The sequence below is a fragment of the Harmonia axyridis genome, chromosome 1 (assembly GCF_914767665.1).
Source record: "Harmonia axyridis chromosome 1, icHarAxyr1.1, whole genome shotgun sequence".
NCBI classification, from domain to species: Eukaryota; Metazoa; Arthropoda; class Insecta; order Coleoptera; family Coccinellidae; genus Harmonia; species Harmonia axyridis.
The window spans coordinates 61,823,674-61,851,421 of NC_059501.1; the positions used below are offsets into that span (position 1 = coordinate 61,823,674).

Below are 27,748 nucleotides of genomic sequence, written 5' to 3' on the forward strand. Positions count from 1 at the left end.
TTAAAATGCTAACGTTGCAACAAAGAGGGACACTGGTCAACTGAGTGCAATTTGAGGCAACAGAATAAATGGTTCTGCTTCGGTTGTGGGGAAATCAAGAGCCATAAAAAGGAGGATTGCCCTAACAATGGTAGTACGAACGAGACTAGGCCCGTTAAATTTAGAGGATCGAATAGAGGTAGGTTGAACAAGCCAAGTTTCAACACGAAGAGACGGAGTCACCTAGGCCAGAGGAGAATGAAAGGAAACAAAAAATCCAACAAAGAGGTTCACTTCAAGGCAAGAAGAGTTGGAAGTATAGAGTCTAGAGAACCCAAAACCAAAACAGGTAAGCTCGGTCCAACCATTACCTTCATTGCAGATTCTGGAGCAACAGACCATATCGTAAGTGAGTCTGATTTTGAGAAATTTTGAGAAATGTCAAAATACGAGTATAAAGAGTGCTAATAAAAAGGAGATAGCAGATATCGTAATCGATGGTAAAAGTGAGTTTATCATGTATTCAGATTCTAGAGATGAGAAAACTATGAAATTGCAAAATGTATTTGCAGCCGATGTTTCTGAGAATTTGCTTTCCTTACGTAAACTCGCAGACTCTGGGTTCAATATTTACTTAGATAACCAAGTCCTAAGAGTTTATAATAAGATTAATAATGAGATAGTTTTAGAGGGTCAGTATGAAAAACTGAACTGGATTCTCAACTTCAAAGTGAGAAAGCAGACTTCCGATGAAACCGAAACTGAAAATCAGTATGAAGTTTATTGTTGCAGAGCAACGATAAGCGAAGGAGATGAGATGAGCTTGCAATCACAGACACATTCCAATAACGAGTTATTAGGTTCGGAGGGAGAACCGGAATCTGCGATTGGGAGGGAGAAAGAGTATAATCCCATCTCTTCGCCTAAAAAGAAAGGTCTACAAGTTTCAACTGACAAAACAGATTAAATAAAATCTGAGCAACAAGAGAAAAATTGGGATTGCAGTCATATCAGTAGAAATGTAATTAAGATCGATGACTTGGAATCACTCGAAAACTTAGAGGAATTATGTAGAGGAGAAGGTGGTAATGTGACCCCGCAGGTATATTGGCCCCCTTCAATATTAGTTACTTCCCACAACGACATCTAGTATTATTTTGGCGCAACGAGATCATTTTAGTGTACTATTGATTTAATAGCCTATAAATCCGCTAGAGGCGGTTGCGTTCGTTCGTCATTTGAACAAGTAGAAACTCGTACCGGCCAAACTTATTTTACTACTGTGAGTTTTATTCCTTAATTGGTAAAACAACTGATCAAATTTGCTGTGGTTTTGAACATTGTGTCGTGACACTGTGGTCTACAGTACTTATAAGGTAAATATGCATTTTTTTAATATTTCATAATGTTTTAGATTGTATATCAAAATATTTTGAATAACTCTAATTTGGCCCCCCGACATTGGTTGTATCATGGCCCCGGGGGCCACATTACAAATAAGACTTGTTAAGCATTTACATATTTTTATTTTGTGATTTCAGATGCCTAGACAAAGCGTATTATCTCCATCTTCGAAGAAGAAACAAAAGACGTGGGACCCTGAACAAATGAAAAAAGCAATCGATGCAGTGAGGCACAAGGTCATGGGATATAAAAAAGCTGAAAAATTGTTTTCGGTGCCTAGATCTACACTGAAACGGTTAGTGAAGGATCCACAAAAGTCTTTAGATTTACTTGTACATAAACCTCTTGGTCGAAAACCTATACTACCACTTAGCTTGGAAGAAAAGTTAGTGGATTATATTTTGTTTATGGAGGCTAGGTACTATGGACTCACTAGGATGGATGTTAGAAAAATGGCTTATCAGCTGGCGGTGAAAAATAATATTCAGAATACATTCAAGAATGATGTAGCAGGGCGAGCTTGGTTGGATCACTTTTTAAGGCGACACAAAGATAAATTATCGTTGCGCAGACCAATGGGGACATCATATGCTCGTGCTAATGGCTTTAACCGTGAAGCAGTCAAGGAGTTTTTCAATATTTTGGAAGCCGAAATGAGTAAAACGAATTATCCTCCCGACAGAATTTTCAATGTCGATGAAACTGGGTTAACTATCGTGCAATCAAAAGTACCACAAGTGTTAGGGAAAAAGGGGAAAAGGCAGATAGGAGCCTTAACTGCTGCTGAACGAGGTTCTTTGTGTACTATTGTCTGCTGCATGAGTGCATCAGGTATGTTTGTGCCCCCTATGACGATTTTTCCAAGGAAAAACTTCACGGATATCTTGATGAAAGGTGCACCTCCTGGAGCGATTGGCAAAGTTCATCCATCTGGTTGGATTCAGTCCAATTTGTTCACTGAATGGTTCAGACACTTCATTGATAAAACTAACCCTAGTGCCGAGTCTCCCATATTACTTATATTTGACGGCCATACAGTCACACGCGCAACATTGAAATAATAGAGCTTGCTCGTGTAAACCATGTTACGATCATCAGTCTCCCACCTCACACAACTCATAAGCTCCAACCTTTGGACAAGACTTTCATGGGCGCCTTGAAGAGTCACTACAGTGAGGAGATTCGCAAGTTTCTTTTGCACTCTGAAAGAATGCTAAAACCTTACGACATTGCTGAACTTTTTGGACGATCATATCTCAAGAGCACGACAGGAGAAATTGCAGTAAATGGTTTCCGTGCAACAGGCATTTATTCATTTAATCCGCAAGTTTTCAGTGAGGTCGATTTTTTAACGGAAGAATCTCATAGTTCTCTTACTCCTGATAACCAAGAAACAGGCCTTGTTGATGTAGTATCCCAGAGTACTCCAGGAGTGAGCTCTGAAGTACAAGAGCTGCAAAGTAGTTTGATTCTCCCAGAAGACATTCAACCAATCCCTAAGGCAAAGACTCGCACTTCTAATCGTGGAAGAAAGACTACTCGAGCGAACGTTATCACTTCATCGCCATATAAAAACCAATTAACCGAATCATTACAAGTAGCAGAGACTCGTGTAAAAGGGCGCGGACGAGGACGTGGTCGCGGACGTGGACAAGGTGTCAGGCATAATTATGATGGAGCAAGCACAAGTGGAGTTAGTGGACGGCGCAAGAGAGATGTGACACCCAGCAGTAGTTCCGACAGTGACGAAACAAACGTCAATTTTGATGACATAAATCTGAATAGGGTTCCTGACAACGAAAATGTACCCTGTATTTTTTGCGAAACCATTTATACCAATGACAGACCTGGAGAGAAATGGATACAGTGTCAGAGTTGCCAATTATGGGCTCATATTGCCTGTGCAGGTTCAGAAGGGGACTATTATATTTGTGACTTCTGTCGTTAGGTGCCAATACATTTAATGTGACCCCCAGGGGGCCACATAACCATCAGCTGATCTCGAGATGCCAAATTTGATTACTTAAGAATAAATGATAATTTGTATTTCATTTAGCGAGTTTATTTTATTTCATTGTAAGATGTGAATGCACATATAAATACTGAACGCAATATTTTTCATTTCATCTTTTTAATTCCTTTATTTTAGAAATGAACCCTCAAAAGCAAAGTGGGGGGTCACATTACCACCTTCTCCTCTATCGTAAGTCCATTAGACAATAACTCGTGTAATTCAGGAAAAATCAACGAAGCAATGTTATGGCATTGTAGACTTGGACATGCTTCACTTAACTATCTGAAGAGAATGCAGAAGTTAAACGACAAACTTAAGAACGTCATATTTGACTAATCTATCCGTTTAAAGAGACGAGAATGAGAGCTGAGAGACAACTCCAGCTGATACACACTGACACGATGGGACCCATCAAACCACCATCTCATCCAGGTCAGAAAAGATTCATTAACGTCTACATAGACGATCATTCGAGACTGGCTAAAGCCTATTAATCAAAAACAAAAGATGAGTCGGCTGAAGCATTAGAGAAATTCTTAATATCAACAAGAAACTTGTTGGGGAAAAATGAGAAGTTTTGTTATATCGGGTCAGATCAAGGTACATAATTTACCGGAAGGAAATTCCTAGAAGTACTGAGTAGAGAAAATATAGAGAACGAGTTTGCAGCTCCATATACGCCTGAACATAATGGTGTAGCAGAGAGGTTTAACTCGACAATCCAAAGAAGGTTCGTGCGTACATATTTGATTCCGGACTACCTAAGAGTATGTGGGAGTTTGCTGTTGATGCATCTATATATGCGTACAACAGAACACTACACGAGTCTATCGGATATCAAACACCATTGACAAAGTTTGTACCAAATGCAAAATGCCACTTTGATCAAATTAAGAGATTTGGATGTGGCATACATTAAAATTCCAAAACCCAGCTTGAAATTTGGAGAACGTGCCCTGAAAGCTGTCCTAGTGGGTTACACCGCTACAGGATACTTGATGTGACATCCAAGCTCCGGAAAGTTCTTCGAATCTCGACATGTGAGATGTAACGAGAAACTTGTCTACAAAGATGTTTATAAAAATAAACAACTTGATGACGCAAAAGTAGAGACCCTGGAATATATAATAGACTGGGATTGGATGAAAAACTTTCAAGAGACCAATGAGGAACAACAAGAGGTAGAGAAGGCTGAGCCAAGGAAACGAGGCAGGCCTAGAAAAAAAACTCAATCAAATGTTCCAAAAGTTGGAGATACAGTTAACATCACGAAACCATATACGAGGAGTCAAAATAAGGGAAATGCCGATAAAAAGGCGAGTACTCTGCTACACTCAGAGAAAACTTTGGAAGACGTAAGCTATGCGAAGTTTCTTAACTACTCAGAGAATAATATTTTAGAGAAATATGAGAAAACCGATAGAGAAGATGAAATGAGGCTTTGTCTCATTTCTTCATTAAATAGAGAACCCATAAAATTCGAGGAAGCTATATATTCTAGAGAAGGCCACTCATGGAAGAGAGCTATAAAAGAAGAAATTGATTCCATGATACCAAATAAGGTTTGGATTTTGGTAGATAAAAGGAATCTTCAAATATCTGTAAAACGGGCAAATATTATAGACTCGAAATGGGTATTTGAGAGAAAATTAGAGGCAAATGGTCTTACACCATACAAGGCAAGATTAGTCATACTAGGCTTCAAGGACAAAAATATTTATGACCTCAAAGAGACATATGCACCAGTATCTAGACTTCCTGTAATAAGAGCTACATTTGCAATAATTAATAAGTATGACTTACATGTTTGTCGATTAGATGTAAAAACTGCTTTTCTAAATGGCACTATAGAGGAGGAAATCTATATGGAGATTCCAGATGAAGTAGACATCGACAATGAGATCAAACGTTCTCATGTATGTAAACCCCAGAAAGCCCTCTATGGACTGAAGATAAGTCCAAAGAGATGGAATAAGAGATTCACTGAAGAGATCAAGAAACTTGGTTTAGAGAATGATTTATATGAACCCTGTTTATCTACTTGGAGCAGAAATGGTAAAATGGCACTACTAGTCATATATGTATATGATATATGGCTAGCCAGTAATGACATACAAAAACTGCAAGAAATAAAAGACCATTTGCAAGCAGCATTTGAAATGAAGGATCTGGGAGAACCTAAAATTTTTCTAGGTATAAATATAAAAAGAAACCGAGAAAATAGGTATATAAAAATCGATCACTCAAATTATACCTTAAATATATTAGAGAGATTTAATATGAATGACTGTAAGGCTCAAAATACTCCTATGGTAACCAGACAGGTTGAAAATAGGATTAAGAGAAATCAATCAGCGAATCTACAAGATGACTCAGATAAACAAGAGATGAAGAGAGTTCCTTATAGAGAAGCGATTGGTAGCTTAATGTATCTCTCAAATGGTACACGGCCAGACATTTGCCGTTAACTATTTAGCGAGAAAACAACTGAAGCCCACCGAAGCTGATTGGAAAGATGTAAAGAGAATCTTCAGGTATTTGAAAGGTACTGTGAATTTGGGCCCTAAATTTACTGCACAAACTGAAGGCTTAGAGGCATTTACCGATGCAAGCTTTAGAGACCATACAGATTCTTCATCAACTGAAGGGTATGTTATTAGATTGTTTGGAGATGTAATAGCTTGGAGAAGCCATAAACAACAATATGTCACATTGTCCACTTGTCAAGCCGAATACCTAGCCATGAGTGATGCTTGTCAAGAATTAATATCTCTTGATAAGGCACTTAGATTTGTGATAGGAAAAACTATGTTTCCTATAACAGTCTGGTGTGATAACAAATCCGCTGGAGACTGCACCAAGAAAGACGGTAGTCACAAACTAAAAGTATTTGATGATCATTTAGAGGTAATAAATGACGACCTACTACATAGAGACATATGGCGGAAACACATGGTGATTTCATAAAACAATGTGTTGAAGAAAAGAAAATCACAGTGAAATGGATTCCAACCAAAGAGAATGTGGCTGACATAATGACAAAACTTTTACCATCAGACATTCATAAGAGATTAACTCAAAAAACTAATGATTTAATAATCCTAGAATAATAACTCATTGAATTTTTGTTTCAGAGTATTTCTCGAGAGTCGAGTATAAACTAATTGAATTCTGTTCACAGATTAATCTTAGAGTGGATAATGCTGGTAGTTCGATGAAGGGGGGGAGTGTTAGAGTATTACTTCATCTGAACAAATTACGAGAGAGGCAACATTACTTCCTACCTATTCTCGTTACTTCATCTCACGACTGTAGCGCTGTTACCGCTTAAGCGAGTTACGAGGCCATCGAGGGCTATCGAGCGAACGAACAAAAATCGATCTTCAATGATCCTAGTTTTAGACATCTGAGGTCTAACCTATAAGTTCTGTCTATTCGACATCGAGCTTGCTCGGAGAGAGATATTCTAGAGAGAATAAACGATTAAAACATTATCTGTGTCTTAGTGAATCCTCTGCTAAACTTATAAAGCCAACAATTACTTTTTCCAACTTCGAATATGCCAAAAAAATATCGAGCGGTTGAATTATTTCTTAATTGAATACAATCATTGTTATTGGAACTCCTGAAGATCTCGGATGCAACATATTGTGATAGGAGTTTGATCTTGCTAAAGCTCTTTCCCTACTGTTAGACGCTTCTTGAGGTTGTGGAGCGACAAGATTTTTGTGGAGAATATCTTCTTCTTTGACCATTTACTTGTCTTCTGTTGGTTTCCTGCCTACTGGGAACTTCGTGTAATCGCATTCTATTACCGTCAGTAATTATCCTCCTTCTGTAATACTCTTGCTCCGATTCTGTACCAAAAATGTCTAATACATGTGACGTATGAAACTGACTAGACGACATTTCTGGGGATTTTTCCCCGATTCCTGCTATTTTTCATCCAGAGATTCTTTATCAAGCACAGGTTTTTTGTTTGAACTATCTGAACTCGAGTTTTCTTCAGAAGTACCGAGACCTAAATCCTTCTCAACGTTGAAGGGTTTCAAGTTGGTACTGCCATACTTTTCCAGAGTTGTTATGTTCTGATTTCTCAAAGTATCACCTAAATTTCCAGAGTTTACTTCAAGTTGGAGGATGGGGTATGCAGTAGGGTCGGGGTAAAGTTTTTTCCACGTTGGACATTTTGATGTCTTCTTCTGGAACTCTTCTGGAGGAGCAAGAGCCTGGTCCAAACAAAGAGAGTAGTACAGGCAGGAAGAATAGTCCATGCATTGCTCCGAAGAATACAACCAGAAATTCCATTTTGAAGAAAACGGCGAATATGTAGTCATTAGCTAGGATCAAGGACATCATCCCCAAGATTGTACTGATGGATCCTTGCAATATTGAAACTCCTAAAGCGTAGAACCATCATCTAACCCTTTCGTCTGGAGATTAAACCTTTGAGCTCATGTAAGCATAGCAAATGTGAGCACATTATGGGGTTAATCATCGAAATTGAGTCTAAATTGACTCACCAGAGTGCCATGTAGCCTATCACACCAGTTTCGATTGATAAAATGTTTATGGCGACCCAGAAGGAACATAAGAAGTTGGGAATGAAGATGAACGAGACTATCATCATGATTATTCCTCCAATAAGCATGTTCTGAATGGACTGAGGACGTACAAGTTCAAACCGATCATAGAAAACAAAATATGGATGGAATGTAGTTGTATTTAACGAAGATTCTCTGCAGATCTTATGGCTACGATATTGTTTCCAAATTCGTCAAATTTAACATCCAGAGAAAACGGACTGGTAGGGGGCAACCATAATTCCTTTAAAACTCGGTTAAAGTAGTCTTTCGTATCGATCGTGAAGTTTAAGTACTCTTGGTTTCTCTCAGCATATTGGAGAAAACTTCTGAGCCAGGATTCAGTATAAAGTTGTTTGGATACGTAGGAAGTATTTTCTAATGTTTGAGTCAGTTTTTCGACTTCCTCTTGTATTATTGGAGTGATTGTACGTGCCAGCTACTATCATTTGCATTCTATATGGGAATTCCCAGTAATAATCATCTTCTCTGTCGAAAAACTCGATGGCATAAGAATCATTCTTAACGACCTTTCTCCTTTCTAACCGTTCCTGGATTTGTGTCACACCATATCCCGCACCTACGAGATGACCAATAAATACGAGGATTACAAGAAAATTGATGCATCCGTTGTTCAGGAAATTGGCGAAGTAATCTCTGAAGAAAACCATAATTCCATTTTCAGTGTTATCTAGAGGGTTGTCTATGTCATCATGATCCACGCCACTGCTGCAGAAGAGGTGGTTGATCCACCATCTGTTCTGGGGATTTGACACAGGTTGAACAGGAATACAAATCACTGAATGAAGGTTTTTTCAGTGAAGAAGGTGCTGCCACCTACCTGCACCATATCCTGGGGGGGCGGTCTCAACGCGTAGGCTGGGCCATTATCTATTCTTCCACAGGGAGGTTGAAACAGTTTTTTTTCTGGTGCTTCATTAGCTATTTCATTAAAAGTAGTAAAAACCTCACATAAATGGTGCCTAAGCTCATCGTCGCTAGCAGCCAAACGTTGAATTCTATAGGAAAAAAAATTCAATTAATTTGGGAACTAATTATAATTTACAAATAATGCGTGCACATGCACATATTCCTTCCAACTGATATCAATATTATCCATGGATTGCAAGAGAAGAATCACCAATGGACTAGTTTTCATTTTTTGTTAAGGATTAATTCTAAAAATTCAAGTAAAATGGAACAAAAATGTGGAAGAATCATTGAAATATCTCTAGAAATGAAAAAGTTATGGGACTTTGAAGTTGCGCTTGGAAGAATAATTTCATAGTAGTCTAGTGTGTGACGTCACGCCACTTACACGAGGCGAAGGGTATTCGCAGAGAGCTTACGAATTCATTGGTGTACAATAACTTGTGCCGTTGGTGTCGTGTTTTGTTCGTTACACGATGGCTGAAATGAAAAAATCCTACAAATATTGTATTGTGCCTATGTGTGCAAGCACGACAATTAAAAACCCCAATAAATTGTTTTTTCATGTACCAAATGACATGAATCAAAGGAAGAAGTGGTGTAAATTAACGAGGCGTGACTTAATTGGTTCCGAACCCTTACCGACAATATTGAAATCTTTTGCCATTGATAATGGATGGACTTCAACAACCAGTACTCAACTACAAACTGTTCATGAAACGTTTTTTAAATAAATCATCGTTTTAAGTTGAACCATGATGAAGCAAACTCAAATGTAGATACTTACTTGAAAAGTTTAACTCCTTTTGTTTCAGCACAGACGATAAGATTTGAAGAAAAAAACTCCATCACTGCGAATATATCTATTTTAGGCAAATTGTCACTTTGTCCTTTCACGAAGCCTTCTTTCATTATGGTGACATAAAAACAAAACTCGAGTTAAAACTATAGTGTACAACTACAAACGGCGCGAGAGTCTTGGCGCGGCTAAGTATTTAAACGTAAGTTATGGTGTAGCGATCACAGGCAAGTGGCGTGACGTCACAGACATGTCGGAGACCAAAGACGTTCCGCGCTAAAATAAGTAAATTTAAATAATCTATTTCTCAGTCATTTATTGATGGATTTTCAAAATTTTTTCACTGATTTATCAATTTTGCTCTATATTTTAATTCTATCGTGTCAAATATGGTATTATCAACATCCCTAAACTAGTCCATTGAACGGTACATTAAATCGAAAAGCATGCATTTCATAGGTGAGCAAAAACATTATTTAAAAAACTAAATTATTTCGAATACTCACTTGATGCAAACGTAAAATGGTTCTATCAATTCAATCAATATGAATATCATTCATAAACTTACCGAAATATAATGGCTGTTGATGCTTTCCCCATTATAACTTTCTTCAATTCCTCTATTCTGCTCGTCATCTGTTTCCCGAAACACACCTTCACTCAGAGTATTTTTATCTTATTCCCAAAACTTTCATAACTTTCTAAACTTTCAGCGAGTGTGAACTCTTTCAAAGATTGGAGAAATTTTCTCGAAGAATCCAAATAGCCTTAATGTAAATTGAAAATATTCCACTATGTTCACTTGCTTGTCTTATAGTAAGCTCATATTATGGGCAAACCTGAGTGCACTACACTTTCAACTTTTTGTGGCTTTCAAGGTACTTTGCTATCTAGAGAGAACATTTTGAATGTTATTTCATTCCAAGCGCAAGAGTTTTCAGACTTCTGAGAACTTGAGAGCAATCGAATGGAGATGCTACTATCCTCTTTGCATATTGCAAAAATGTAATTTCTGTGAATAAAAACTCATTATTCATTACTGGTTTACAAAAGTTTCTGAAAATATGGCGTCCAAAATGTATTCTCAACATCGAGGATCATATTATGCTTTTTTGAAATCTCTGCTACTTTGGAAATATCACATACATGAAGAGTGGGAGTAGTAGTGGTTTCAATCGATATCATTTTCGTATTTGACCTCAAATTTTTCTCAAAACATTCAGCCTCTATTTCAGGAAAACTAGTTGCTATGCCAAACTGAGTAGCATCTTAGAGAATAATTAGATGTTGTGCCTTTATGAACATCGCTAATGCATGATCCCCACGTTTTAATAATCCTAGAAGAGTGGTATTGGCTCCCAAAACCGAACTGAAACAATATCCGTATTTAGCATCTTCTAATTTAGAGATAACTTTTTCCAGAACTTCTATGGTAGGATTTACACTTCTATTATATTGAATTTTTTTGTTAATTCAGCTGGTCCTCTCTGTTTATATGTTGTAGATGTTGGAAACGGGGAAACAACTTCCATACAAGACCATATTGTGCTGGCTCTTAAGCTTCATGAATAGCAATGGTTGAAAAATATTCTTGGATGGGTAAGAAATGATCTTTACGCGCACCAAATTATTTCGGGAAGGATAAATTTCTCTCATCCTTTTCGTCAGAAAAGAATCACTTCTTCATCAGTAGTTTGTAATTGTTGGTTGTTGCTGCTGATCCCTTCTAACCCTAACTTAAACGGGAAATTTTGGATAACTGTAAGTGCGAGATGCTTCATTGCTTGAATATTGTTGCACATTCTTAGGACTAACTCGCCAGTTGGTGATGAACACTGTGGTATCAATGCTGGTATCAAAGTTCTAGTGTAAGCAAAAAAAACTTGCGAAATTGCGAATAACGTAAATCGTAAATACGTACATTGTATCACTACAAAATATCCTTAAAAATATATAATATTTTTCATATATTGATGCTTGATGAAGAAATGATGGCCGTTTGTACGAGTATGTCCAGTATGTACAGGTGGCAACTCTGCCATTGCTAAATTTACAGGCAATGCTATTGAGTCTGACACGGATTATGGACCCGTTATGGTGAAGTAGTGGGGGTGCCCATCATTTGATGTGATCCAGGGCCCTAGTTTTGGTCAATCTTCTGCTTTCTCTTCTTTCCAAACAGCCTGCCTAAATTTAGATTTCTTTCCCGAACTTGTTGCTCTAAATTCATAATTACTTCAACTGCCATCTCAAAAGTATGCCAAGATTTGTTTTCGGTTTATCTATCTACAAATGTGGCATACACATTCTTCCCAATTCTTTTAACGCTTCATTATGTCTCGAATACGTATTAGTTTACGAACATTGTTGGCCTCTCTACGCTCTATCTCACGTAGGTACTGCCTTGTTAATAATAATAATAATAAAGTTACTGGGATACTCTACTTCTTTTTCGTCAGCGTTACTATACCTCACTCCTCGATCTTTCGGAAGATTTTCATTGTGGCCCGCTAATTGAATTTAATTGTACTACACTTTCTATGGAGCTGGATGGTTTGGAATCGCTGTCTGGAGATTTTGTATTTCTTTGTGTTGTAAGTTGCCACTGATTGGTTCTGGTGTGGTTTCGGAAGCGGTGGTACTGAGTATCCTAGAGAACCAAAATCAGGCAGTAGCTGCTCCGAACCCAGCTGAGACTTTGCATGATTCCTCAGCACGTTTATTATCGCATCCACATAAACTTGTTCCATGGATTTCGGTATGGTCTCTCAGAAAAACAATGGCGTAGTCTAACTTTTGCGCTTCTGGGGAGGTGGGCATATGAAGAGCTTGATTGGTACCATTGTTGATGGATTGTATGTAATGTGGAGAGTTTTGGTTAGTGTGATTGGCTAACCATGGTGTTAGAGCTAGAGGAGGAGGGCAACTTTCTGATTGAAGGAGCTGAACTGTAACTGCTCGAACTGGCTTGCTCAGGAATGACGTCTTGGACCAAGTGTTGGCATGAATGTTCGGCACGAAGACGGCCTTGTTGGGCGTCATGGTGGTCGCCCGGGCACCGTTAGGCCTCAGCTAGGACATTGTGAGAAAATCCTTGAGATCCTCCGGTACAAGTCGGATCACCTTTCGGTGAAAGCACGTACGCATCGTACATCTACTAATAATATAATACAGCAGCTTTTTAAAATGAGGCTTCAATTCCCTTATAAGATATCGTTTCTCTCAGTCCTCAAGTATTCAATTTCTTTTCAATAGGGATTATTCTGGTCCAATTTATGGAATATCTTTCTTAGTTTCTGGCAGGGTTCAGGAATATACACAATAAATTTTGCAATCTGGATTTTTCTGAATTTTTTATCAAGATCTGTCATTTCATGAATCTGCAGGTTTGTTAAATGATTATATATGTTGACATAATTATGTATTATGCCCAGGTAAATTATTTTCTGGATAGGTGAGTCGTATTCTGTTGATAATTAATACCAATAAATCTGCACCAATGCTATCTTCTAGAAAGCATTTAGGTAAACTTAGAAGCCAAACAGCATAATTATTATTTCGTAGAAGATCTTCATAAGTTATTGTGATTAATATTGTGGTTAACTCCAACTTAACATCCTTTTCCAAGTTACCATTTTGGTATAACGTAACAGCACTGTCCAAAATATCACAAACAGGAAATTTGTTTCTGCACCAAAGTCGGGCTTTCCCAGAAAATAAATGTTTCAGTATTAGGAACTGGTAGGGCGCATTGTATTGGGCGCCTATCCATTCTCCGACCATGTCGCCTTCCGTTCCTAGGTAGTAGTAGGCTGTGACGGCGACATCACCCAGTGACGTGTACTTGGGGGAGGAATCTTTAATTGGGAACTAGTCTGAGCCATACATCCATAGTTAGTCCGACCTCGGCTAAGGCTTCTCCTTGGAGCCCTATGTGTCACAATGTCCTTTAACGTTCTTAGCAGCGACCGTCTGGACGAAGGCAGTTCGGACCTGGGGCAGACGTCTATTAGGACTCTGCCGTTGCACCATATCCTGGGGGGGGGCGGTCTCAACGCGTAGGATAGGCCATTATCTATTCTTCCACAGGAAGGTTGAAACAGTTTTTTTTCTGATGCTTCATTAGCTATTTCATCAAAATCAATAAAAACCTCACATAAATGGTGCCTAGGCTCATCGTCGCTAGCAGCCAAACGTTGAATTCTATAGGAAAAAAAATTCAATTAATTTGGGAACTAATTACAATTTACAAATAATGCGTGCACATGCACATATTCCTTCCAACTGATATAAATATTATCCATGGATTGAAAGAGAAGAATCACCAATTGAATGGTACATTGAATCGAAAAACATGCATTTCATAGGTGAGCAAAAACATTATTCAAAAATCCAAATTATTTCGAATACTCAATTGATGCAAACGTAAAATGGTTCAATCAATTAAATCAATATACATATCATTCATAAACTTACAGAAATGTAATGGCTGTTGATGCTTTCCCCATTATAACTTACTTCAATTCCTCTATTCTCCTCGTCATCTGTTTCCAGAAACCATCGAGATAGAATAGAAATAAAATAACCTTTCCTGTAGGCTTAACCTTCACTTTACAATTTAGTTGAGTTGTGAGTTCACCTTCAAGCAATAGTTGAAAAATCTTCTTGGATGGGTAAGAAATGATCACCGGTTCGCAGAATAATTTTGCTGGAAAATATGAAAAATTTTAGGAATATGCTCAATTGGAGGTTAATTCTGCTTTTTTTTTTTTTTTTTCTTAACGAAAAACTCCATGAGTGTGTCTGGTGATGAATTAGGAAAGAAAAGAACATTTTCTTTCCTAGTTAATTCTGCTATTTCGTTGAGAGTTAGCTGGTATGATATATCTGTGATATAATTTGTTGGAAAGAGTTGAACGTGTGTACAGTGCATTCCATTTTGGGTGAGACTGCCAGGTTTCTCGCTTGTTATTTAAGATAGAGCCTTGCGGTTTTCACGTTCCTTTCCTACTTTTTCGTGAAACTCAAGTTGGTCTAATCAGATTTTTCATAACTGTTTCCGTTCAAGAGATACAGGGTGATTTTGGAAATTGTTACTTTTCGGACACCTCCTTTATCTCCGAAGTTATTAGAAATAATTCTGAGGTGAAAACTACGTCTGAATCAGAATTCTGCGTAGAATCCAGTGGCGTACTCAAATTTTTTTTTCGGGTTATGGTTTTGAAGATTCAACACAAACCTATATTTTTTTTAATGGAACACCCTATATATCATTACTTCGTTGAATTCGTTATTTTTTTCCCTTCAAAATGATATATGATACTATATAGATAGGATGGTCAGAAATGTTAAAAAAACACTAAAACATCAAATAATGATGATTTTTTGTTAATGAGCAATGGATTTCCCATATAAAAAAAGTTCAATTCGATAATTTTAATTTGTGATTTTTATAAATAGTAAAATAAGCAAACAAATATAATACACTCATCACTAACATGAAAAACAAAACGTAGGTACCTACCTAATAGCAACAAATAAATAATACAAAATTTCATAAACATTGCATGATATCTTACAGCTTAAACTGTTCAAATTACTGTCTATTTTCCTCTAATACATAATTGACAAAACTTTTCAATACGCCTGAGTTCATTTAATATTATAAAAGGGCGGTTTTGTAAAATCTGGAAAACTGCCTCTCTTAATGCACGAAGTTCTTCGAGACTGTTATGTCTTTTACTGTAGTATATTATATGTATTAGGGAAAATGGACAGCAATTTGAACCATTTAATCTGTAAGATATTATGCAATGTTTATGAATTTTTTTATTATTCATTTGTTGCTATTAGGTAGGTACCTACGTTTTGTTTTTCATATTAGTGATGAGTGTATTATATTTGTTTGCTTACTCTACTATAAATAAATGAAAATTATCCAATTAATCCTCTTTTTCATATGGGAAACCCATTGCTCATTAACAAAAAATCATCATTATTTGATATTTTAGTGTTTTTTTAACATTTCTGACCATCCTATCTATATAGTATCATATATCATTTTGAAGGGAAAAAAATAACGAATTCAACGAAGTAATGATATATAGGGTGTTCCATTAAAAAAAATATAGGTTTGTGTTGAATCTTCAAAACCATAACCCGAAAAAAAAATTTGAGTACGCCACTGGATTCTACGCAGAATTCTGATTCAGACGTAGTTTTCACCTCAGAATTATTTCTAATAACTTCGGAGATAAAGGAGGTGTCCGAAAAGTAACAATTTCCAAAATCACCCTGTATCTCTTGAACGGAAACAGTTATGCAAAATCTGATTAGACCAACTTGAGTTTCACGAAAAAGTAGGACAGGAACGTGAAAACCGCAAGGCTCTATCTTAAATAACAATATCTTATAACAAGCAAGAAACCTGGCTGTCTCACCCAAAATGGGATGCACTGTACATGGTGCTCGTAGTTTTTTCGAATTTTTATGAAAAGTTGAAAAGTTTTAAGGGGAACAAAATGTATTCAGTGTAATTATTTCTCATGGATCCAAATGTGAATAGAATAAATAATGAGTTGATTGCTATAAAATATAAATAATTGAATAATTATTATATGATTAAAGAAATAAGTAAAAATTGTTGGATAGAAAAGATTAAAATTTTATTTCTGGAAAATCTTTTGGTTCCTTCCATGAATTACTCGTGAACTTCTATTAGCTCACAAAAATCTACACTCGATTTTAGCAGCGCTATTGATACAGAATCGATCTTCGCCAGAGGGATTAGAGGCAATAAAGCCATAGAACTGAATAAAAATCAATTGTTAGTTATGAAAGAAGAAAGGAGAATATCTTAAAATGGCCGGTCCGTAATGTTTTCAATATGTTAAAAATGTGGAAATGAAAGCTTTTGCAAAAGATACAAATTTCAGTTCCGTTAATATCGCTCTTATGCCTATCACCGAAAACGAAATTACAAGTCTTTTTCCAAATTTAGAATTGTGACTAGAATTTTTACGCCTGAAGTATCTGAAAAAGTAACGTAAGAATAATACGTATCTTAGTTCCTTTTTTTTCTGGAATATATTCTGATATCTTCGCAAAAAGTTATCTCATCTTGTATCTAGTAGATACAAGAAATCAGTCTAAATACAAGAATCTACTCTCGCGAAGTAACTTTGACAGCTCTGTTTACTAAATACAAAAATAAAAATATTATGAATATTTGAAAGAATATTCCAATTTCCAATCAGCATTCGAGAAAAAGTCAGAATTATTAATCCAAAAAAACTAATCAAAACAAAATGATAAATATGAAAAATTCGTTGAAATTGAAAAACAAATTATTTAATACATTCTTCTAGTAATCCAGATTCCTCAGAAAAAGTAGAAAATGCCTCCTCTCAATATTTGCCGTCCCTCTAGTTCTTTTGCCGAGTTTCGCTCAAAAAAAGGAGGTTAATAATCGGAAGATGCAGATGAACCATTATTTTAAATTCGAATGCGCCCACGCTCAAAACTAGTTGATTTGATATGAAATATCATATCATCATCAATAATTTGGTTCAAAGTTCGTTATTATAACCTCTTTTTCTCACATTGCAGATATGAGTCAACGTTGTAAAAGTTGTAAAAAAATTGTTTTCGATTAACCTCCAAGAAAAAAAATGTCTAGTCCCTTTCTTTAGCGCGATTTTTGTAAGTATAATTTTGGTTACCAAGTACCCAATGAATGTATACGATACAAAATACTCGATAGTATCAGACACTCAAAAGTATCCGAGTTGCACATCTCTAATCAGAGTCGAGCCTGGTTCGTCACTACGTAACTCAGAAGAAAGATATCTTCACATTGTATTCATGGACTCGACCCTCAACTTCCTCTAGCGACAGAGGAATTCCCAAAAGTAACGAACTAAAACCATCGGAGAATAACTGAGCCCTTCAGGTAGAAAAGGAATCAGAAAGAGAAAGCGCAGATCAGAAAAGAATGAAAAGATGTAGTCAAGTCACTTTCAGTGATTCACTGACCAAAATGGTCATTTTTACTCGTAATTAGTACAGGGTAGATCTCCTCAAAATAAAATTATATTTTCGTTTTCGACAAAAGTTTCCACGATTCCCGTTAAAGTACCACCTCAATAGTATTCATTTTTTGAATTAATTATTTCATCTTGATTTATGGTTCCAAAAAAAATATTTTTTTAAATTACAAAATATATAAATGCAAAAACTTTATATTAACAAGTCAAGGTTCATGATATTAATTTTTTTATGGGAATATAGTCTTACTAGTCGATATTTTTCAAAAATAATGATAAAATTTCTAAAATTCCTGGAATCAATGTGCTTAAGAATATATTATTAACGGAATTGACGAAAAAGAAATAAGAATTTTATATAAAACATGCGTGATATTCGAGAAAGAATATTATCAAAAAGAATATCGAAAACAAAATGAGCAAAGCGTGAAGTCAGTAGATTATGTACTCCTAATAATTAACTCGCCTATTATGCACTTGAAGGCCTCACATATATCTATGTACAGTTATGTGGTCTCCAAGGACTCAATTGGCGAATGAATGAGGACGAAATGGTTTTAATATAAGAGTTAAAAAAATTATATAAAATGTTCAAACAATATTCAACACATCGGTAAGTCTGGCGTCTTATATTTTCTATATATTATGTGAAAAAAGATTGTCATACTACTAACAAGTTACCAGTTATTACCTATGTGAAGTTGAAAAAAATTGAACTAAAAATCAAACAGAAGGAATTTTAAAAAAACGTAAATTGAAAAAGTTATCTCATTCAAATAAAATATTCTCTAAAAATAAGACTCACCTCAGTATAGATAGAATTTCACACTGACTTTCGAAATGACCCACAGTCTATATAGACTGTGGGTCATTTCGAAATCTACATTTAGGTAAATAGCATCTTTCGATGCTATATATAGCATGGAAAGCAAAAACGGGAATATTAACATAATAATTCATGCCCCACCCCACCCCACTCTTCGTGTTTCTGATTGGCTCCTCGCATAAGGAACCCCTTTCTGGCTCCCCACTGAAATTATTCAGATTATTTCTGATGGAGCAAGTCGAATTCCGAGCAATAAAATTTGTTCCAATTGAAGATTCATTATTTCATTTTTATTTTATATTGGATATCAAATGAAGAATTCATTATTCCGAAATATTTCACTATTATGGGTTCCTGCATATTATGAAGCATGTGGAATTTATTGATATTTGAAATTTTATTCGTACATGCCGAGTTCGAGTCAGATTAATTATTTCAATGATCCAGGTTTTCAGGTTCAAAATATCACACTGTATTTCAGTGCCGTATCTAGGGCGTGGCAAAGGTGGCACTGCCACGGGCGCAAGGCCCATAGGGGCGCCCAAAAATATCAAAAGAAAAAAATATTGGAGCTCCAGGCGAAATAAAAATAACTCGGTTTTCATGTATACAGGGTGTTTCCTAAACATGCGGCAAAAATTCAGGGGGTTGTTCCTTGGACTATTTTAAGCATGTTTTGTCCTTGGATGATTTTTGAAAAACCTCTTTGTTTCGAAGATACAGGGCGAACAACATTTTTCATATTTTTAAAATTAATAATAGTTTAAATAAAAATGCGTACCGCACTGTGTTTACTAAGTAGGTACAATTTATTTTTAAATTTGTTTAACAACATTCCAATTACTAAAAACGGCCAGTTTTTTTTAAAATCATTAGTTTATACCACTCCAGTAGAAAATGTGGAAGACTTGCGAAATCGGATCATTGCTGGGTGTAACTTAATAAGAAATGATCCTGGTGTTTTTGAAAGGGTTCGGCAGTCAATGAGGAGAAGATTGGATGCTTGTATGCTGGCTAGAGGTGGTCATTTTCAACAGTTTTTGTAGGTTGAGTTGAATTTTCATGTAATTTTTCATAATAAAATGTTATTATCTGAAATTTTGTTTCCCCTATATCTTCGAAACAAATAGGTTTTTCAAAAATCATCAAACGACAAAATATTCTTAGAATAGTCCAAGGAACAACCCCCTGAATTTTTGCCGCATGTTTAGGAAACACCCTGTATATACGCCTAGCAACGAGCGATGCCGAGGAATTTGAAAACATTCAAACTATTGCTAGCCTTCCATAGAATTTGCCTACTAAGCTCAAAATAATATCTAGATCAATAAAACTTCAATTAAAGGGAAGAAATAATATAAGTATGGCTTAATTCAAGCGTGCCGTAATCTAGTCATAAATATATCTGTTGAGCGTCGACATAAACAAAGGTCCGCATTCAGATCATAAATATTACGGTTGAGCGTCGACATGTGTTATTACCCCAATTTTAACGAGTTTTTTGCGCTTCATCAAACTTGTCGGTATTTCTTCGACAAACGGTACCATCTATTTTTGAATGAAGTGCGGCTTCTTTTTCTTCGATACAATGGTTGTGGAGGTTGGAATTATTTTCGACCTCAAATTTATGCAATAGGCGGAAAAACAATTACAAACTGTTGACAAATTGAAAACTACTTTTCGGGAGCCATCTTTAGGGGGCTGTTACTAAGGAGAGGGAGGCAAAAAAAAGTTTATATGAAAGACCCACCCTATTTTTTGACAAGTTTTTGCTGCCTGAATTTTTTTGAAACTATTCAACTATTCTGTATAATATTGTTTATTTTGAAATTCCAACGAAATTATATGACTTAAATTATGAATAAAAAAATTCTATCAGAAAATATAATGGGCGAAACAAAATTTATTAATCTTCGCTACATAGTTGGTAAAAAAGTACCAAAACTTATAATTAATTGAGCATTTTTTCACAGGAATTTGGTCAGAAATAATAAATAATTAACTATGATTTTGCCAACGTTTCGGAACGTCTTATTGGCTTGCTGTACAGAATCTTATAATTAATTTATTTATCACAGCTACCTAACTGGATCTTTATAATAATTTGGATTCTCCTGAGAATTACTATGGAGAGCTGTTCGAATTTTTTTCTCGAAATCGATTGCAGATACGACAAAACTATAATTAATCAAAAAGTGTCATACTGAACCAGAGTTTCTTTTAAATTTTTTCTAAAATACCAGAGGTTCGCAAAAAAATAATCCTGGAGAAAGGAAGCGGGCCCCCGTCCAGAAAAATTCATCCTGTATATTTGCATTCAAAATTAAGAAATCACATGATGAAAACATCAAATTGGAATATCTATGCCAATTCAAGTTAAATTTCTTGTGAAGGGGAGGTGCTATGAAAGAAAAACTTAAACTTTATCACATGTATCTCAAGAACAAAGCGTTTGCGGACTTATGTTATTGGACTTTTTTCTAGAAATGATCCGAGAAATCTGTCATTTTCATTTGTACATCCAATTTAGGAACACATTGTAGATATAGTCAATTCAAAACTGATGTCTTCACTTAAATTGCAATCTGAATGAAACACAATAAACACAGCCTAGACAATTTTTGATGCAAATTACTCAGTTCAGTTCTTTGATAATTACATATTGGAATTTTGTAACGAGAATGATACAAAAAACGGGTAACTGTATATACCGATGACGAATACAAAAATTACAGATGGCAAGGGCGATGCCGATAAAGCGGATAGATAAAGGAAAATAATTAACCTCGGACAAAGACGAGCTCGTAGTGCAATAAAAGTATTCATCTTGAAAGCGATAATAAACTCATAAACCGTAAAGGGGTCCGATTTTTTACTGACGTGTCGATTTCAAAAGAAAGTAAAATGAATATTATTGGTTCATTTTATGGAGATATTTTCGTTCTTCGTCTTTGCGAGATTTCTGAATTTTACATTTTGAAAATCTTGGGGGGGGGGGTTAATCATCCCCAGTACCCCCCTATTTGTAAGCCCTTGACTTATTGATTGCGTTTCATATTGTTATAAAATTTTGGAATTATCAAAATGGCCAATTTAACAATTAGAGAATATGCTGATATTAGGTATGTCCATTTATTTATCTTGTGTAAGGGAAATAGACAAGGCTCAGTTCACTAACAAAAATGTTGTTTTTGATACTACGATCTCTGACGGACGCTTGGTAAGTTCGGTTCATCTTGATTTCTTACAAAATATTTTACCCGGCATGCTACAAGGCATTATTACAAGAATATATTTTCAGCAAAATCGGTCTGGGTCTCATTTTGGTTCAAAAAAGAGAAATTAACTAATAGCATAGTATAACGAATTCTTTATACTTTGCTAATAGATAGACAGGACGAGGAGGCAGGGCCGTCGCTAGGGGGTAGGCGGTCGCCTAGGGCGGCAAAATTCAAGGGCGGCATTTCAAACTTGAACAACAAATTACATGTGTAGCAAGTACCAAATGAGATTTAATTCAGTCAGCAACAACAGAAAGGAATACCGATAAATTGAATTAACATCAAAAACCATCAAGGATGCCGCATTATACATAATACTCATGAATATCCAGATGTGGCGCGATTCCCAAGGCACCATGGTGTCGTTTACGAATTATTGACGCTGAAAAAAAAATACATGCACCCATCAGGCTTGTCGGCGTTCCTTTTACGTTGCCGAATTTTATTGCCACTTGGGGTTCTGGATTTTTGTTTTCAATTCTATAATCAGAATATTGTTTCCTCAGAATGGAATGCAAAATATGAGAAAACATAATTCCATTTCATCACTTCCAACTGATCCTTCTTAAGAAATATAAGAAGTTTTATCATTTCATACCACATTCCTTTATTTTATAATATTCTCAATTTTTTATATCTAATTATCTAGTGTTGGGCGTGGGCGCATTCGAATTGAATAATAGTTCATCCGCATCATCCGATTGTTTTACTCGATAATCTTACACAATGAAATACAAATTTTCAAGCTTTTTTTAAAATCGAAACTAAGCTATGAGCTTGAAACTGCAGGGCCCACTTAAGAGGGGCGACAAATAATGTAGGGCGGCATTATCTACTTTTTCTGGATTACTGGAAGAACGAATTTTAAAATTTTTTCGATTTAAACGAATTTCACTAATGATTTTTTTATCAAATTAACCAATCTTAAACATCGTTGCATCGTGAATGCCTGTACTATCTATTAATTAATTTAAAATAATTTTTCATTCATCATATAAAAGAAAAAAAACGAAATGTTCGAGCGAACATTGATTTTGATTTATGGAATTATTTGAGTACCGGCTACAGTATTATATTTAGTTTATTTAGAAGTCACGTACAGGCTCACGCCTCTTTGATTATATGTTTATACATTGTAGCTTACAGAATAAACCATATTATTGTTATACAGTGGCGTAACTAGAGTTGACTCATGGGGGGGGGTTATGGGTAGTGGCAAGTTTTAGCGAGTGACCCTGAACTGAAGTGAAAAGCGGGGGGGGGGGAGGTGTAGATATCGTTTCCATTCGAAGATTTATGTGAAAAACTCTTTTAAAAAAATTAATTCATCATACAGGCACAATATATATATTATACTTTTGAATGCTACACTTAGTAAACAATGAAATACGTGTAAGAATTAAAAAAAAGATTGAAAATATTCTAAAATATAAATGTATAAGTGAAAATTGCTATCACGCTCCTCTATACAATCATTCAAGAAAGTCTAAATTCAAGACGGCGAGGTGTTTTTGCCAGCTCGTCCAACACTTCAGCAGCATTGATATCTAGCTCTCTGTGAGTATTGAGCATAGCAAGCCCGTTCAACCTTTGCTGGCCTGTTTTGTTCCTTAAATATGTTTTCAATCTTCTAAGAGATGATAAGGACGTTTCACTGGTTGATGTCGATACAGGAAGAGTGGTAAGAATTTTCAGGAGGGTGTTGATAGTGGGGAAAACATCCTGATGACAGGCAGTGTAATAATTGATTGCCTTCCTTGAGCTAATTTTCAAATCTTTCACCCTCTCGAACCACATATGGAGTTCCCCTATGGCAGCGATGTCACCAATTTGAATATCTTCCTGATATAAATTCAGGAGCTTTTTAAAACTTTCTTCCTGTGTTCTGGTGACTTCAGCATTACTGGTAGAGGTCGGTATAAGACACTCAAAACTTTTCAGTAGGTCCTGATGACTATTTAATTCATTTGAAAAGTGATCTAAAAATGGCAAAAATAGGGATATTTTGAAGTATGATTGAGGATTGTCGGTTTCAATGTTGCACCTAAGAGTTTGTCGTCCAGTTCTTCTTGGGGCTTTTATTGAGGTACTGAGTGATTCAGCCATAGTCTCTGATGCGTTAAATATGGCTGCGAATTCTTATTCAGCATTGGTTCTGATTTTTTCTATCGTCCCTTTTAGATTAGTCACATGTTCATAGCATTTGAAAGATCGATATGTTCATGCCGCAAAAATCGAGCATAGGGTAAACTTAAGGAAAATACTCTAGCCATCACTTGCAAACTGATTATAAAGAATGAACTCTGAAGTGCACATAAAAGCTGCAATGCCATCGACGCTGATTCTACATCCTTCCACTGTGAAACTTCTTCAAGAGCCTCCTGGACAGCAGGTAACAGGTTTCTTGAAGTAGTAATATTGAATCATGGCGCTCAACCCACCTAGTTGGACAGAGTTGTTTTAGACGAGTAGATTTGGCTTCAGGGAACAGTTTATCAATTGCTCTTGTAATAACCTGTTGAACCTGTGTTCAACATACATAGTTTTGTTGCAGTCCCACAGCAATTTCTGATCTCAGAAATTGAACATGATGCACTTATAGCAAGGTTTAAGCTATGGGATACACAATGGACATATATTGCAGTCGGATGCTCTTCCATTACATATGCCTGTGCTCCGTTGAATTTTCCACTCATTGCAGCGGCCCCATCATATCCTTGTTCCCTCAAATACTTTGCATCAATTCCAAACTCGCGTTATGATTTCAAAATGACTGTCGCAAGGTTTTTACCAGTTAAATCAGAAACAGGTACAAACTGAAGGAAATCTTCTTTAATATCATTGTTGTATAGGTATCTAACGCCGATTGATGCTTGTTCTTGTGTTGAGATGTCTGTCGTTTCATCTGCAAGAACAGTAAAACATTCCGCGGAATGTTGTGGCCGTTGTGGGGAAATACATATAATATCGAATTCGAAATTTGTAATTTTTACCCCAAAAACACCCAAGTGAAAAACTGAAACCCCCAAAAAATACCCCAAGAAATGTTGTCCACCAAATTTTCCCCAGAGTGTTCAAAAATCCCCCAAATTTTTCTTCTCACAATGATACTTCTGTAATTCCACAATAACAACTTTGAAAAAGCAAAATCTTCCAAGTTATTTTTTTAATGTTCTGCCAAAAAAATTTTTTCCTTCTGATCAATGGGGGGGGTTACGTCCCCAATAACCCCCCCCTCGTTACGCCCATGTTGTTATATGTAGTTAAAACTCAGCAGAAGGATCTGAAACCTGAATTCAATTCATATATTTTATCATTTATTCATTAGAATTCAGTTGAGCACGTTTATTGTTTATTGCATTCCACTTATCCTATATCATCTCTTGGATTCAAATTTCAATCCATAAAAAATAATTACACTCAAAATACATTTTTTTTTCCTAAAAATGTTAAATAAATGCGACAACTTTGATCGATACCCCCAGTATTGAAGATAAATTATGTTCTTTTGAAATCGATATAATGATTTTTAATTCGAAATATGAGGTGATCATTATAACCTGAAGACTTTAAATGAGGAATAAGAAGTCCGGTTCTGGAATATTGAAATAATTAATATGTTTCTGACTGGACCTCGGCATGTGTCAATAACATTCCAAGTTCCAATAAATTCCACCGATAAGTTGAATCTGATGATGGTTTCATTATTTTCACTTACCCTGTATGCTTTCTGAGGAAAGGCAGAAATCAATATTTTATAGTTAATTCGTCCCATCCTCATCCTTCAATTTATAGACGGATTTATTCCACTCTTGTCATTATTCAATGTGATCAATAATGGAAACTATAACTTCACTCCTTATCTTTTTTGTTTTCGTATTTAATTATAATACATGCATCGTCAACTTTTGGTGAAGAAATGTTAGACGGTGAATTGAAATAATTGGAAAAGTTATTTGAATTTGATATTCTGTGGTAGTGATTATTGAAAAATAATATAAAACAGAAAAGAACTAACATGACTTCAATATAATATTATAAAGTTATTACATATGTATTTTATAAATATTTATTTCAATACTCAATAATATTTACTAATATAACTTTCTTATCCTTCACTTTATAAATCCAATCTCCAAGGGTGCAGTTAGGGCACGAATGAACAAGCGCTCAAAATCTGAATAAAAAATACATAAAATTATATCGATCGATTTGGATCGAACATAGTATTTTATTCTCAATGTTGGAAGGGGTATTTTAGAAAAATATTTTCGTATATCAATAGATGGAATAAAATGCATACGAAAAGAATGTTTCATTGCATCTCTTAAAGTACTGCCCTCAAATTTAAATGAGCTCTTTTAGTTTAATAGGGGCGGACTAGGTTGTACATTTTGATGCTTACATTTTCAACACCCTGTATGATAAGGAGTAGAAGAAAACAAATTTGGATTACTTCAACATTAAGCTAAAAAAAAGATACTCTTGTTTATCATCGATAAAATGAACCGTTCTCGAAAAACTAAATAACAAAGGAATTAAAAATTCAATTTTTTTTGTCGGCAATAAAGTGTGATATGCAATTTATTCAAGGAACAAAAAAATTCTAGTTTATGTTATTGAATCCGACAAAATTACGAAGATAAACTATGCAGTTTTGGCACAGAAAGGCATGTTAACAACCTAGTCCGCCCCTGGTAAACTAAAAGAGCTAATTTTAATTTAAGGGCAGTATTTCAAGAGGTCCTTACTACTGTTCATCATATCAAATATTCTTTGAATTACATAAAGGAGTTTGAAATTTATTCCAGGAAAATGGATTTCCAGTGGCGTCATTTAGGAGGCCGCATCTCCGTAGGGAGGGCCGCTAGGAAAAAAAAATGATAACATAAAAAATCTTATTTTTTATGTTTTATCTGAATCCGAGAGATTTCCCACATTTTCCCGAACACCCTGTCTATGAATCAATCTTATAGAACATTCGGAGAAAAGAGGTCACTCTCGAATATTCCCACAAAAAACAGGTTGATTAATTTCCGTTAACAAAAACGTTTTGATTGTGGAGTTGTTTCTACATTTGCCGAATCTATTAATTTGGCTCAATATGAAATTTCTCAATATAAATCATCAAACGCTTCAAGGTTATCGAAATTAACATCCAATCCTGGATTAAAAATCATTTCTTATTGCACGATTTCATTTTCAATATCAAATTCCTTTTAGTCGTTTCAAGAGACGTTCATTTTCTTGAGAGTGTTTCAAAACATAAGGATCATTCTAATCCTTAGACACATCGTGAATTTTCTGTATTCTCTGAAAATAATTTCTTTCCTACCAACTGAAACTTTCAATTTATTTTCATTTTTCTCCTCTCAATAAACTATAAATAATAATGAAATAATCTATCTCAAAAATCTTGAAAATTTAAAATTAATTGATCTCTGACTGTAGTTCAGGAAACGAACGAATTCTTTCGATCTGAAAATCCCAATATGTATATCTAATGAATGCAATTTCTTTCACACAACAAAAACCGGCTGCACCTGCCTAGAAAACTGACTTGACCACTCGAAACGAAAAATTCCAAGATACCTACGAAAGGATAACGAATCAACAAAATTACGAAATTTTCAAAAAAAAATTATATATAAATTTAAATACCAGACAATTGACTCAAACTGGACCAAATGGTGGTTATTTTAATGGACTATATGCAAAATTATAATCGAAACACAATTTGACTTACCTATATTCTACAGTAAACGGCTGTGTTGAAAATGAAAATATTCCACTGATATGAAGCAATGGGGATCAGTTGGAAACATCTGTTGTAATCGCCAACAACCATCTTATGTACAATAGCAATGTCTCAAGACATAAACTTAAA

At 35.5% G+C, this 27,748-nt stretch overlaps 1 protein-coding gene and 1 pseudogene across 1 annotated transcript; one reads left to right on the top strand and one right to left on the bottom strand.

The window, feature by feature from the left end:
- Window positions 1-1,220: 1,220 nt before the first annotated feature.
- On the top strand, window positions 1,221-2,444 carry LOC123672692 (jerky protein homolog-like). The gene is made up of 2 exons (XM_045606925.1): window positions 1,221-1,355; window positions 1,521-2,444. The coding sequence occupies exon 2, from the start codon at window positions 1,521-1,523 to the stop codon at window positions 2,442-2,444; it is 924 nt and encodes a 307-aa protein (XP_045462881.1). The 5' UTR covers window positions 1,221-1,355.
- A 4,888-nt stretch (window positions 2,445-7,332) lies between these two features.
- On the bottom strand, window positions 7,333-27,731 carry LOC123671623 (annotated as a pseudogene).
- Window positions 27,732-27,748: the final 17 nt, after the last annotated feature.